The following is a 16,254-nucleotide window of genomic DNA, read 5'->3' on the forward strand; positions in this document are numbered from 1 at the left end:
GAAGTTGTCATTTTACCCTGGTTCCATTTCTCAAAGTTATACTATTGATAATTTCCAGATCCTAAAATCAGTACATTTTAAGGGTGGATTATGCTCTGAAAGAAAAGAAATATATTTTAGAAAGTACTCTTATAAGAAGACATACACAGAATGTAAGCTTATTTATTTTCCTACTTTTTGTCAAGTGCTTACTAGATGCTTATGCCTGTAAATTTTTATATTACAATGGAGAGAACATGGACTTTTTTTTTCTGAGACCATAAGTTTTTTTATATATTGAAGAGTTAAAAACAATAAATGAAACCACTGTTCTACTTTCATGTAGCATCCCTTAACTTGTGGATCTGACAGGCAAGATTCTGGCAGGCCACTGGTCCAGTCGCTTGTGCCACTGACACCACAACATTGCAGAAACATCTGGATGGGGTTCCATGCCACTTTGGTGCTGTTGTCTGAGTGGTAATGCTGGATACTCCTGGCCAGACCCTCAGCCACAGATTCACTGAGCTTTTGTTCATATACAAAGAGCAGGATGGCCAAGGTCACTTCAGCAGGGAGGATAATCGGCAGCAGGGGAAGAAAGACATAAGCAGGCACCTGTTCTCCCATGCAGCCCAGGAAGGCAGCCACCATGATAATGGAACCACGATGACGAGCACATTGCCCAGTGTGAGAGAGGGGAGGTTATGGAAGAGCACCCTGAAGTTATTGTGTATCAGGAAGTAGACACCAAAACCAAAAATGCAGCAGCCCCAGAACCAAAAGAGCAAACTGAAGACAAATAGGACATTCTTCAGCAATTTCAAACTACTTATACGCAAAATACTTATACTTACTCCTGCTCTTTTGCAGGTACTGCTCCCAAGTACTAAAGGCAGAATTTAGTGATTATACCGGAGGTAGCCGTGACAAAGTTGGGTTGCTCCCAGGAGGAGAGAATTCTAAAATGCGAACTTAATTGCACCACTTCCCAGCTTAAAATGTTTCAGTGTTTCCCTAGGTTTTAAACAGCTCCTCTTACCTCAACCTAACACTCTCATCTGGCCATTCCTTTCCCACCCCACCCTTAAGATCTGGCCACAATGTATAGTGATTTCTTTTGAGTTGCTTGAACAAATCACTGTAATTCTCTCTCTGTCTCTCTCTTTCTCTGTCTCTTTCTCTGACTCTCTCAAAACATGGGGGATTTTTGAGTCTGGGAATCTGGACTTGAAATTTTGACTCTGCTACTAAAGAGCTGGACTTTGAGCAATGGAAAAATTGCTATTGGAGTCTCCATTTCAAAAGATGTAAAATGTGATTTAAAAATACCTCTTGAAATGCCATGGCAATCATCTATTTAGCAACAGTAGATCCTTAAAAATATCATTTCCTTTTCTCTCATCTCTGGACCTAATAATCCATGTGAAACTATTATAGATTTTTAAACAGAGAGGTAACATGGTGAAAGGAATGTCATTTTACCAGGAAGTGTAGTCATAGGCAGATTTAGATTGAGAAGAAAATTGAGACTCTGAGTTCAGGTGCACAGGTTTTTCCTTTTTTTTTTTACTTTTTATTTAGAAATGATAATGGGAATAGTGGGGATCAAAAGAACAAGACTTATAAAATAATGGTTGGTTCTACCTAGGCTTTTTAAAAATAATATCTTACAAGCATTGACCAATCAGAACAGATGCCTTGCCTAATTGCTTTTGTCTTTAAAAATCTGTTTGCCTACCCCTGTATAAGAGAACACATACCAAATGAATATTAGTCTATTTGCATCAGAAGATTATATAATATCTTTAGCCTAATATAATTGCATTTCAGTTTTAGAAAATATTTTACTATCTCCTATGATAACAAAATTCCCACCAAACTTTATCTATACTTGTTTTAATATTTTAAGTCAGTTTTACCATGTGTATATTGATATGAAGATATGTGTATGTGTTTCTTCAGAGCTGCAATTATTCTATCAACTCATAAATAAATTTCGCTTCTAACATGCATAAAAGGTACCTTATAAAGTATATGATATCACCCTAAAGTATCCCTATTAGGAATCCACTACTCTAAAACTTCATTCCTTGTTCAATTCATTGAAAACCTTTTTGTGGTGGCAATGAATTAAACGAAAGTACTCTCCGGTTCACCTATATGTCTCTTTAAAATACCTAGATCACTGCATCAATTCAGAGCTTGAAATAAACAACAAAAATGAATAAGCTAAATTAAAATGGTATCATGAGCCAATATCATTTACCTCTAGTCAAATAAGTATATATAAAATCAAGTTAAAAGCAAGACTATGTGAATTTGGTTTTAACCATTAACACTTCCTTATTCTGTGTTGTAATTTATCTTGGAATGTGTAGACAGGTAGTTCCCAAACACTAATTTATCAGAATCATCTTTAAAAATGAATATTGCCATGGTCTTCCTTTATAGATCTGACAGGACATAAAGATAGGAATGTTTAGAAACCTCACAAGGTTTGGTAACCTGTAAGCTGGATTAATTTTCCTACTTTGGTCCAAGATCCTTGTTCTCATTGTCCTTTCATTCTGACATATCCTAACTGGTTCCTGAGTTCCATTTTTGCCCATCCTAGACTAACCACCTTAGATGGATGTCAACATTTTATAGAGCTTTTGGGTTCAGTTTCTGCAAATGCTCGTTGATCATGGTTTGGTTTGTTTGATTTTAACTAAGACTTTCTATCTCACTTGTCGAACTGATGATGTGCTTTCTCTCTCAGCTACATACATTTTAATTACAAATTTCTGTTTGTTAGTAAGTCTGAGATGACCCTGAGCAACACTTTATAAATATTAACTATTGATGGAAAAGACTGAGAGTTACTAAAATGTTTGTGGCTTCCAATATGGAAAAGAACAGTTTTCACACCAACTATTAGAACACTTCCCCAACATTGAAACTTTTAAAGTAGAATTATTTTCCTAAGGTTTGCTAGCAAACATTCCATTACAACCATGAAGATTAAAGGGAAAGGCTGTGGATTACTCAGCTGTGGCTCTCAGCCTAGTCTTAGTGATTCAAACTTCTTAGTCTTTTTACATGAGTTTCTCAGACGACTGAGTGGAAAATACAGAAAAAGTTTAATGGTGATGATTAATTCTTTAGATTAGTTTCTTGTTCAGAGCCTTCACATGTGGCCCAATCTCTTGGGTTTATAACTGTCCTCCTTTCCTCATTTACAATCACTTAGCTTTCATTCCCCAAAGACTGTTAAATTTTACTGCCTTCAAAATTCTTTCCTTTATGAACTGTGCCATCTTTGGTCACTTCATCAATCCACATTCACCAGTGAGTCAAATTGTACACTGTTCATTGCTGGCTGCATGAGTTTATGTGATGAACATAATATTTCTAAGTCAATTTGCCTTCTTATCAATCTTGGCAAGATTCCAGGCCAAATATATGTCTATTTAAAATTTGTAATTTTCCCATTACTCAGTAGGCTTGCTTGCACATTGTGATCTTGTAATAACTATCTTTGGAATAATTATTCTTGCTTTTTATTTGTATGAATATGAAAGGGGCCCAAGAAATTGGAGTGTTGAAAGAGAGGTGATAAAATTTGCTTTAAACAAGAAAATTTCCAAGGTGGAATTCGTTTTTAACCTAGCCCTAAATGTTTGGTAAAGGAATGAAATCATCCTTTTTCAGCAGTGAAGTCTAACTGAGTCTTGTCTTGTTGCAACTATACTCGGTTCATGGAAAATGGGTTTACTAGATGTCATAGAGGGGCAGATGGTGGAATATCTTTAAACAGAGGACAAGAATGCATGCTCGATGTGGAGAACTACAGGGAGTGATTAGAAAGTGTGATGTCATCAAAGCAGGGGGGCCAGCAGACTACTTGGTCAATAATTTGCAGGGTTTATTGAAAGTGTAAGAATCCCTCAGAGAAAGAATGTCAGGTAACCAAGACCTGAACAACAGAACAAAACCAAAGGGAAAGCCAACTCCAAGGGCCCTCACCCACAAAGAGTCCTGCAAATTTCCATGGGGGACCAACTGGGACAGAGCCTACTGGTACCCTGGTGTGAGAGGGCAAGGCTAGAGCCATCAACTCAGGAATCAGAATTCATCACAGAGTGAACTGAGTTCTATCAAAGTACTTGACGTGTATCCATCTGTTTACATAAGCCTTTAAAGTGAAATTTAGCCAGTATATCATAGTAAATGCATGTGATTATTTTGTTGATTATATCAATAATTCTTCAAAATAACTATACTATGTAATTTCTCTCATTTAATAGTATTGACATTGCACTATAGTTCAAATGTAACCGTGTCAGAGCACTTCAGAAAGTTTTTTTTTTCTCCTTGTCTAAGAGATGCCAGAGGACTTTGATAACAAATATTTGTATGCAGCTGTTTAACTTAAAGTTTTTAAAAGTTGAATTATTTAGTCCATAGTGAGAAAGGAACTAAAGGAGCACAATTAGGATGCTATATATCTTCGAACTTCTACTTATCACTGTGTGCCAAATAATTTATATTGTAAGGTTTAAATTAAAATTTTGATTGAGGTCCAAAGGTGTTTACAACACAGCTGTAATTTCCAAATATGAACTATAGCATTTAATAATCATAATGACATAAAATAGCTTTTCCTGGTATTTCCGTATTTCCTCACAACAATAGCACTTTAACCAAAAAGAAGTCACTGAACAATCAGGATTTTACTCTAAATCTAATGCAATAGTATTTTACCAGTACCTTCCTGCAAGCCCACTTATAAGAAGAATTAGGGAAAAAATGGTTAAACACTTAATTCAAGTGATTTGGAACATGTTGGTATTTAAAGTGAAGCCGATCTGCTCCCATCCTGTTACGGGAAGGATGGTCAGCAACACAGATGGATGGCAGGTAGTGGTCAAAGTAGGCACTTCATTAAAAACAGTGATAGACCATTTATTTTTTTAAAAGTTCCCCCTTAATGCTCATAACAATGCATTGAAGAGAACAATTATGAGCCTCCATTTTGCACATTAGGAAACTAAATCTTAGAACAATTAAGTAATTTGTTCAAGAGCACATAGTTGGTAAGTGGTAGAGCTGAGTATTTGAACCTGGACAACTTGCCTTCTAATTCAAGCTGAAAAGCAAAAGCAATGACATCACAAAAAATAACTATGCAAGAATGAAGATATGAAATAAGTAAAACTGAGAAAGGAAAAATGAATAAAACTTTGTTTACTCTCAAATAATTCCTGAGTAAAAGTAATTATTTGAATTTTGTGGGATTTCTAGAGTGCTCACTATAACAAAAGCCAGTTCTCTTTGTAGACACTGAAAACAAGCACAGCAGGATAGCCTCTGACTTTCAGGTAGTGAACAAAAGGACAAGAAATGGCACAAAAATGAAGTATTAATTTTACTTAAGTGAAGTTAAAGTACTTCTCACACCTTTTTTCCAAAAGTGCATACATTCTCAGTTAAACTCCATAATATACACATAAAGAACATACATAAAAATGGTATTGCAGCTGATGTTAAACAGGGCCAGAATTCACAGGTCCCATATTAACCCTGACCGAGTACAAGCAACACCCTTTCTCGCTGCCTGTCTACAGGCATGGAGGTTTAAACCATGGGCAGTTTAAATTCAATGAAACAAGAACATGCAAAGTTATGGTTGGATTTCGAATTGTATTTCATCATTTATTTATAAAAAATTGTATTTTTTCATATACTCTATTAGAATGGGTTAGAGACCATAGTATTGACTACATCAGAATCTGGAATTAGAACACAGATGCTGCCTGGAAAAGGAAGCAGCCTTTTACCTCAAGGTCACCTGATTCATTTTGTTCAGGCCATAAAGGAATGAAACCCCAGAGCCTTCAGATAATTGAACAAAGAAAGAAATGTTACAGGGAAGAGAGCATAGTGGGAACATAAAAGACAAACTTGTTAAGAATGGAAATGATTTTAAAGAAGGTGAAAAAGGAAGAGAAACCTGAAAATAATTATTTCATAATGGTAAGAATCTAGATTGCATGAAGTTACTCAGAAGTCAGTGGGTCAATATATATACAGAAATAATGAAACATAAAGTGAAAGTAAAGATAATATTCATATTATGAATTGTGTATAAAATATTCTAGTAAACCAACATTGAAAATACATAAGCACATTGGTTTTAGAAAAGTAATGTCCTATAATTTGGGATCCATTTCTTTACTTGTCCAATAAGAATTTATTGTGAAACTTCCTATTTAAAATGAAAAGATGTGTAGTTTTTCTTCAAGAGGAGGAATGAATAAAGAGTTATAAGATTCAGTTCTGGGTCTTCTACTTTTTCAATCTGAGAGTCATTCTGGACCTACACACCTTACATTTATAATATAAAATAGTTTTATGAAAATGCTTTCTAGAAAAGTCCACATAAAATGGAAACTCGTTCTTTTCCTACCTGAATTCTTTTTTGGAATAAAAGTTACAATAAATAAGTACCAAGATTATCAATAAACAAGTAAATGTATAAATAAAGATTTTTATTATAAAAATCAATCTGAACTTTTAAGACAATTTCTTAAGATTACAAAAAGACATCAACAAAATAATTCTCAAAGTGATTGTAGAATTTATATTTGTCTGGCAAATTAAATTTGATCCCAAAATTACAATACTGGGGACTCTTTAAATAATGTGCCTTTTGATCTTGTCTGTATAGCTGGCATCACTCTGCTTTCATTCCTCTTTTCTGCTTGCCCACCTCTCAGTTCTATTATTTTGAAGAGCTTCTATTTTGCAATGCCTTTTAGAGGCATACTGTATGTACTACTACTATAACTATTAAAATCAACTACAAAAGCTGTTCATGTCCAAGATGAAAAAGAAACCATGATGATACAAGAACCATTTAGGAAAGAGTGATAAAAACATATATGACTTATAAAAACTAAAATTAATCATTTTAAAATTTATTAACATTATTTTCTTAGCTTAGCACCTAAATTATAAAACCTTGAAAGAAAGGAAAAAGGTTCATCTTTCATTTTACCTTTAAGCTCTAGTACAATGAATGCAATAACTTTCAGTCTATATTTTACCAGGAAAAAAGTCTATCTTCTGATCTCAATTCTCATTTTGCTTTATTTCCATGAAAAATCTTTACAAATTTTTAATATAATTACCTCAAGCAGATATTCAATTCTCTTAGCTGACAATATTAGATAATATGAGAATTGAAAGGGGACATTTTGGAAGAGCACTTGGTGGTGTTCATGGAAATAGACCAAACGAGGCGAAACTTTGAGATGACATTAAAGATGTCAAAATATTATGAATATCAGGAATGATTAAAGGTACATTCTTAAAATTGCATTTGTGAAAAAGCAGAATTTAAATGGGGGGATGCCAACTTAAACACTTAAATATTCTTTCAGCCCATAAAAATAAATAAATCCAAGCATTTCCATTTTTTCTCCTCAACCTCTTACATAGAGTATAGCCAACAAGTTTAAACCAGTAAGACATTTTAATTAAGGCTTCAGAGTAAGATATAAATTGTAAAATGCAGACAATGGTTCATCTAGTTCTGTGTTATACATTCCGTATAAAATATATCCTTTATAGGTTTAGTTTAAATGCCTGGAGCTTCTTTGGGAGGGGCAGGTAATGAGCTATATAAATGCAAAACAGTCCTTTGAAGCAACATTGGTAAATGTATACTGAAAATAGACTATATTTAATACACAAAGACAAGCATGAGGAGGATTCTAAAAGTTTATGACATCACGATCAGAATCTAGCCAAGAAATTGTTCTCTCAGAGAGTAAAGAAGAAAGACAAGTTGCAATGGCCTATGCTTGCATCAGTGGTAAAACTATATCAATCACAGTAGTGATAATCAGATGTTGTCTCCCAGATTTATGGCATGCAAACTCAGATAATCAAAGCTTCAAATTGTTCTATAATGGAGACATCTGGTGGTTGAAAATGCCCTTTACTGTAGGGTGACTAATATGGAAAACTGGAATTTCCTAAGTGCTAAGAAGTAAAAGTTCTATTCTGGTGATATTTCCCTACATGGAAAGAATATGAATTAGCCTATTTAGGTGTATGCATTTTTTAAAAATTTACTGCTATATAGTCTCTGAAGTAATGTCATGCAAAACAGTTTCTTATCAAAATATTGTCATTTATCAATTAAAACTTTTTAATGTGAGGAAGAAGGAGGAAATTATTTTCTATTACTCATATTAGCAGAGACCTTATTTCCAGGTAGCTCCTTATGTAAGAAAATAAGATGAAAATAATGGTTTCAGAATGTGGCTGGAGACAAGAAGTTATGGAGTTGCCTGTGATAGTCATAGAACAATTTTTTTTTTTTTTTTTAAACTAAAGTTTCCCAGATGACTTGTACCTGGAGTGCTGGGGATTTAGCTTAAAAAGAGCATAGTTCCTTGGGGTTCCAATTTGTGGCCAATCAGCAGAGTTGATTAAAGCATAACAAAGTGAAATACCTACATGATTCCATATTCTCTAGTTCTGTTGCTATTTGTTCAATGACTAGGAGCCAAAATATCTAACTGTGGTCACATCAACAATGCACACTCTTTGTATCTGAGGCAGTGTTTGCCTGGCACAGTGCATCACTTTGCCTTGAGAACTTAGAGAGCCTGTTTCCTGACTTCTTTGTGGACAAGGCTCATCTATTATTAATTGCCTGGGCATTTCGAGTTCTTCCTGTCACCAAATCAGTTACAAAGGGATTGAGGAATTGGTTAGAATTCAATTCAAAATTCTGTTCCTTTAGTTAAGTTGTGCTATTTTTTTTTTAATTTCAAGCTTTCTTTATTAAGCAGCATATATAATAACAACTTTTAAAGTTAAATATTGTTATGGCCATAGAGTTTCATTACACAGTATTTTCTATTCCCACCCAACCACTAGTAAATTTGTAGAACATCTCTTCATCTAAACTCTCATTTTGATCTTTTGCTCGTGTAGAGAGAAATATGTAGCAACAAACAAATTCATGAACCACTTTGCAATCTACTATAGTACAAATGAAGGACAATTTCATTCATTCATAGATAACTTAAACTTTCTGAGTCTTAAAGTCCTTTATAAATAAAAAATAGATATTAATAACTATGTCAGAAATGTTGTGAAGATTAGATGAGGTGATGTATATAACAGTTATAGCCCAGTGCCTAACACAATAGGGGCATTCAGTAATTATTCATTGAATGAATGTTTTCATTTATGTATACTATGTGTGAAGAGAAGTGTTATATGAAGGGAAGTCCCAAAAAGAAGGGAATGATATTAGGTATGAGAAACAGATAAATTTGATTTACACAGCTGTCCCTTCAAAGAAGCCTTCTGATTCTAATCAAGCCACAAGGGAACAAAAGCAAAAAATTCCTACAACAGTACTTCTCAGATTTTATCTGCAGTTAAATCACCTGGGGATCATTTTAAAATACAGATTCTGATGTATAGGGTGGGATCAGAGAGTCTGCATTTCCAGCAAATTCCAGCTGATGACTATGCTATCCATCCACTGACTACACTTTAGCAAGGTCCTAGGGCACTTGAATACACAGCAATTTAATAAATACTGTACTTAGGTTCATATTTTTCTAGTTCAACACATTGTTCCCTGGCATAACAGCTTAAAATTCATTAATTCATTTATTCATTTAATCAAAGATTTCTTAGTGGCTACTATCTGTCAGTCACTATTCCACATACGATGTATGAAGTTACAAGACATGTAAGTTTTATCAAGCCCACCTAGGACTTTTAGTGTATTGGTAGGGTCAGGTAATAAACATGCAAACAAATAATTAAATGGTTCCTGGTAGTGATTAAAACTACAAAGAAAATAAGATGGTTAGTGTGAGAGTGCATTGATAGTGAAGACTTCGCTGGAGGTGATAACTGAAGTGTTGAGAAGTAGTCTACAGCTTGAAGACTAAAGTTTCTTGCAAAGGGAAGATTAAGTGCAAAGGCCCTGAGGCAACAATAAATTTAATCTGTAAGGGGACAGAAGAGAAAAAGCCATTTTGGCTGGAATATAATGACATAATATGAATGAGAGAGAATGATGGCCATGATATCAGAAAGATACACAGGGTTAAGATTATACATGACAAAGTTGAGAATGCAGCAAGGGCTGAAATCAGGGAAATCTTTGTGAAAGAGGTTAATCTGAGGCAAGTCTTGTCAGCTTCACAGAAGATTAAGGTGTCCTTTCTAGGTAGAAGGAATGTGCTACAGGAAGAGAAAGGCACCCAACTAAGCAAACAAGAGAAATGAAAAGGAGCTAAAATAATATATGGGACACAAGTGGAAATAAAAGATTAACTCAGAAAAACAGAAAAATTGTACATTCCTCTATGTATACATTATATCACACAGAAATATATCACTTATCCCATGTAAATTAATCTAATAACACACATGTAATAAATTCTCTATTATCACAGAATTAATTAGATTTTTCTGAGTAGAAATGATTGGGTAACTACTATAAAAGACATAAAAGTATAATTCTTACAGTGGAAGCATAATGAGAGAGGGAGACAGGACAAGGAAAGACAGCAGTGAATGCAATAAGACTTACGCAAGCCCCACTTGGAATAAGAAAAAATACTGGCAGGAAAAAGACTCATCATTATTATGTAAATTATAAAATATTAAATGCCTTATGCTATAATGATTTCTTATACTCTACCTACCTATATATATATATTATCTATATCTAGTTATCTTATTATTTTATTGGGATATAAACTGAGCCCTAAAGACAATAAAAGGAAGATTTGAAAAAGATCCCATAGAAGCTCCAGAGTAACTAAAGAAGAATGAATGATATAATACTCAATTGTAATTCAATGACTCTTCCCTACTTCCTGGTGAGAAGGCCTTGCAAACTAGTGACTATTAATGCCTAAATGCATTCCAATTGACTTTTGATTTTGTCTAATGATTTAAGGCCCTGCAGACTAGGAGCTATTAAGATGTTAGAGCATTTCAATTGAATTCTGATGTTCTGTGATGATTTTCAAATATAAGAATAAAGGGCTCACATTAAAATGATGCTTCTAAACATCCATCAGTGAGAAATAGCTTTGAGTTGCTTGTCTAACCCCTTCTTACCTGAAGGCCTGAGGCAACATTTGTGGTATACTCATTCAGAATTATGATTATATGCTGTGGAAAAATAGCATATTAATTTTCTTTGTATATTTTTCACTCTGTTTCATCAAACTTAGTATCTCTTCATCATTTATCTATAACTCTTTTGGTTATCTTTGGAAGCTTTAAATAGCAACAATATTTTCTTTCTCCTTGAGCTGTTGTATCTCTCATTCTATTCATTCAACAAATATTATATGGGTCCATTTTTTGCCCATCTCTGTGGTAGGCATTGAGGATATGACAGTGGTTGACAAACAGAGCCCTCATCCTTACAAACCTTAGAGTTTAGCAGGATTAGAAACAAACCAGAAAATGCCCAGGAAGGAATATGGATGCTATGAAAACAGTTGGGGATGGTGGGATCAGGAAAGGCTTCTGATGGAAATTCATTTGTAAACTGAGACTGAAAAAATAAGCAGGGGTCAGCTAGACAAAATAAAAAACGTATGTGTTGGGAGCCAAGGATCCAGGCACAGAGAACATTTGAAGGTTCAGAACGGAAAGAGCGTAGGATGGTCCAAGAGACAAGAACTGTGAGTCGAGGAAATGAGGCCTGTTCCACATACCTAGAGCTTCAAGGGAAAAGGGAAGGGTGGAGTGAGATGATACTAGAAAGGGAAACAAGAGCCAGGTCATTTGAGATCTTGTAAACTTTTAAGAAATATGGTCTTAATCTTAGGAGAGAAAGGAAACTACTGAAGACTTTTAAGCACTAAAGGGATACCATCTTACATATGCAATTTGCTTGCCTTGTCCTTGTTCTCTCCCTCTCTCCATTTACATTATACAGTGGTTTTATAATGCTATCCTGTTATCTGCATTTCTTGGTGATTCACATCTAACAATCTCAGTTTTTATGAGAGAAGAATATTACTAATTGTACAAAAATAAATTATCTAGGTGATACAAGAGAGTCTATAAAATACAGATACCTGACTTGGTTCAGGAAAATATATGGCACAAGTTATGAGCATTTTCATAATTTATTTATATATGATGGCTCCTCTCTAATAAAGAGAGGAGCATATTGCACTGATGCTCCTTATTTCAGACTAATATTAAAAGTATAAATTTCACTTAACAAACAGGTGTCTGTAGTATGTAAATATTTTCAGCATTATGCCCAATCCACACCCAGGCTTCAGGTAATGAAAGTCTCATCTGGGGGCATGTGCTTGTGGTATTATTCTAACATCCAGTGGCATGCAGTCCCTCTTTTGATAATGAGGATGTTGGCTTTGTTTTTAACTAAGAACAAAGGGGAAATAATCTGATTTGTCTGGGTGTCCATCTGGTTTCAAATGCTCATTTTATATTGACTTAACAATGGCCATGTCTTTCCTAGGAGACGAAGTTGACAGACAGCTGTGCAGAGATGCCATCTTTCCCATCCCTGTTGCCTGTGATGCCCCATGCCCAAAGGACTGTGTTCTCAGCATGTGGTCTGCGTGGTCCTCCTGCTCACACACCTGCTCAGGGAAAACCACAGAAGGGAAACAGATACGAGCACGGTCCATTCTGGCCTATGCAGGTGAAGAAGGTGAGATCATAAGCTTCAGAAGGGACGTGGGTTCCTTTGGGAAGGTGTCATGCATTTTCTTTTTGTAGCCTAGATGATACATTGTTTATATGAAAATCACTATCAGAGACCCAGCAATCCAAGATTTACTCACTGTTGTATTGGGCAGTTTGGTTCTGTTCATCAAAATTAATCTTGAAAATGCATCTTTAATAGGAAGAGGAAAGACTTAAAAGTGAACGTACTTCATTTTTCCCCTCCTAATTAATTCAAGCTCATTCAACCCTGTATTAGTCAGCCAAAGGGGTGCTGATGCAAAGTACCATAAATCTGTTGGCTTTTATAAAGGGTATTTTTTTGGGATAGAAGCTTACAGTTACCAGGTCATAAAGCGTTAAGTTACTTTCCACACCAAAGTCTGTTGCCATGTGTTGGAGCAAGATAGCTGCTGGTCTCTGCAAGGGTTCAACCTACCTCTTTCCTCTTAACACTCCATGGACCCAGCTTCTTCCTATCTCAACTATAGGTAGACATAAGGCTGGTCTTTTTCCCCAGGGCTTGTTTCTTTCCTGGCTCAGCTGCTCTGGTCTCTCCACAAGGTCAGCTGTAGACAATCAGGCTCATCTGTCTTCCCAGGGCCCTGTCTGTGGAGCACCTTCTCTTTGTGTGTTTTCTTCCTGGGGCTCCAGCAGCAAAACTCAAACTCTCCTCTGCCCTGTCGTTTTCTCTTGGTCATAATTTAATCGAGTAAAAGTGAAACCACTAATACAATCTAATATGTCCAGAGAAATAGATCAGTTTACAAAGGTAATCCAATATCTATTTTTGGAATTCATAAATAATACCAAACTGCTACACACCCCAAGTTGTTAAACCTGTGTAAAGGTTTGAATATAGCTCTTTAAATTCCAAATGTCAAGTTTTACTGTGTTCTATTTCATTCATCATTTTTTTTTTCCTTCTAAAACTCAACCTTCTCATCAATAGGCATATAGTCCAGTAATAAAGTTAAAATATAAAGCAAAATAACACTACATTGCTACTTCTTGACTGAAAATTATGTGGATATTCTACAACTCAGTCTTCTGGATATAAGCTGTGAAATTCAAAAGTTTTGTATGTAGATTGTGTTCATTTTTAAAATATGTTGCTCCTAAATCACTTTACCCTGGTTGGTGAACAAACATGTTTTGTCCATATTCATACCTTACTTGTGCATGCTTTATTGATATGAAATATTAGGCTGTTTGTAATTGTCTCTCACGCTTATATCCAAATGCTAATATAGCCTCTGTGTGACTGGGTGATATAATGTCATACTTAATCTTGTCATTCTGAAAAATAACACAAGAGTAAGGAAAGCATAGAAGCAAATCAAATTCTATCACAGTAAGGCATGTTCTTCCTTGGGAAAATAGGTTATTTAAATATTATCAAGCTGAATGATGCCTCTCTTTATTCACATATAGCACTGATAATGATTTTTATTTGTAGTAAGCATGTGTTTCTCTGTGTACCTCCCTGAATAATCAATTTCCATTATCAGGGATTTATGGGATTGTCAATACCTTTTTTAAATTTTTCTGTTTATGAAATATTTTAATTGTAGAAACCTGATAATGTTCTAATTTAGTCAAACTTGCTATCTACGTATGTAATAATATGCAATAATTATGTATGCAATAATATTCAAAATATAACTACCTTGGCTTTAAGACATGGGTGAAAATTTTTACATATTAAAAAAGGCAACCTATGGAAAACTTAAGAATTTTCATTATAATGTTCAGTAACTTTCCCTAAAACCTTAACGTAAATACATAACTGCTTGTTACAAAAAAGTTTATCTATTGAATTTCACTAATAGAAAAACAGAACCTTTTAGAGAGAAAATTATACTCTATGCATTTTTGAACAGTAACTCTAACCTTGTATAGATTATTTTCAGACTTCAAAGTGTCAGATCAGATTATGTCTTGGGCTTCATTAAAATTAGATCTGCGGTCACCCAGCTTCCTGTAAATCCATTACACTCTACAGACACTTGCTGTGTGACTCGTAATGAATGACATTTCACCCCCTGAGCTACATGACAGCGATTTTGCCATGCTTGCAAATCTCTCCAGATCATTATTTCTATAGACATGATGCTTCACACTGAAAGGTCATGAAATGTTTTAAAGGCAGGAATTTATGATTACTCTTTGATATTTATCATCCACTTAATTTGAAAGGGGTGGACTTCTATAATTTTTAATTAAGTCTAGTAGCTGCATCAGAAGCAAATCATGCAAGAAAATTATTGGTGTTTACATAGTAAATCAGAGAGGCGTGGAATTCAAAACTATTCTAAAAAGAAACCATAGAGAAAACTCTGCCCGTGTTGAATCTGTGGCTGTCTCTGTTAACATTCATAAAACTTGGTATAATTTTAGGAAATATTTAATGGAGAATTTATCATTTAAAGATATCTATTTAATATTTATTTCCTGGACACTGAAACACATTTTCTCTTCCTCAAAATAGATTGTTTTACTTCTGAGCTATTTTTCAAATGACTTTGGAATTTTACTTGCAGAAAGTTTTAAAATGTTTGATTGTTTTCCCTACTAATTAGGTAAGCCTTGATAATTCTATGCAAAAGTAGGTCTTTCTATTATTCCTCAAGAATTAGTGTTTTGTATGTGCCATAAATGTTGTTAGTTTTCTATACTATCAGAAATTTACTTTGATAATCTTAAAAGGAAAGACTACTTTAGGAAAATTATATATTGAGCATTTAGACTTGAAATTATATGATTTTCTGGTAGAATTACTTACAGGATAAATTCACATTCAAAGGATTTATTTGGTTTCATTAACTAAATACTGCAACCTATACTTTTGTTTATCACAATCAGAACATCACCATTAAACATTGTGCTATAGATTAAGTAACCTCTTCTGTTAGGAGCAGACATCCCAGTAGTTCATTAGCTTAAAGGAACAAAGTTTTATTTCTTCCTTATGGGAATTTTGATACAGGTTTGGGTAACTCTCCAGGGCAGTCTGTCCTCCATGACATGGCTCAGTATTGCACCTCCTTACCACAACATGCTTCTGCAATCCCCGTGCCAGAGTGGAAGACAGTTGGAGAGCCCAGCATCAGCAATTAAATTCTTCCATCCAGTAGCGATTTACATCTTTTACTCTCTAATTTTATTGTTATAGCAAGTCATATAACCATGCCTAACTTCAAGTGAGAGGAGAATATAATCTTACTTAGTACTAGAGAGAGAACTAGCTGCTGGTCATTTACTCAATTGTGGGTCTGTGTATGTGTTTATGTGTGTATGTATGTATGTGAGGAGAGATAAAAGATGTATGTCCCCTGTTCAGTAAATAAACCAGGTCTCTCCTTTGTTAAGATGCTGTAAGTTTTATTATCATTGCTTATTCCATTTAATGAATGATAGAATAATAGAATGGCACTTTCTCTTCCTCATACTTTCTTTCTTTCTTTTCTTTTCCCTTTCCCTCTCCTTCCCTTTCCTCCTTTCTATCTCTTTTCTTTCTCT

At 34.6% G+C, this 16,254-nt stretch overlaps 1 protein-coding gene and 1 pseudogene across 1 annotated transcript in view; one reads left to right on the forward strand and one right to left on the reverse strand.

Moving 5' to 3' along the window:
• THSD7A (thrombospondin type 1 domain containing 7A) overlaps nt 1–16,254 on the forward strand; it is a 461,297-nt gene that overhangs the window by 343,885 nt on the left and 101,158 nt on the right. The window contains exon 7 of the mRNA XM_004459100.5: nt 12,524–12,718. Coding sequence (XP_004459157.2) covers nt 12,524–12,718 — 195 coding nt within the window. The remainder of the gene's footprint in view (nt 1–12,523; nt 12,719–16,254) is intronic.
• Nucleotides 181–2,591, reverse strand: LOC139438955 (leukocyte surface antigen CD53 pseudogene; annotated as a pseudogene).

This window comes from Dasypus novemcinctus, chromosome 5 (genome assembly GCF_030445035.2).
Source record: "Dasypus novemcinctus isolate mDasNov1 chromosome 5, mDasNov1.1.hap2, whole genome shotgun sequence".
Lineage (NCBI taxonomy): Eukaryota > Metazoa > Chordata > Mammalia > Cingulata > Dasypodidae > Dasypus > Dasypus novemcinctus.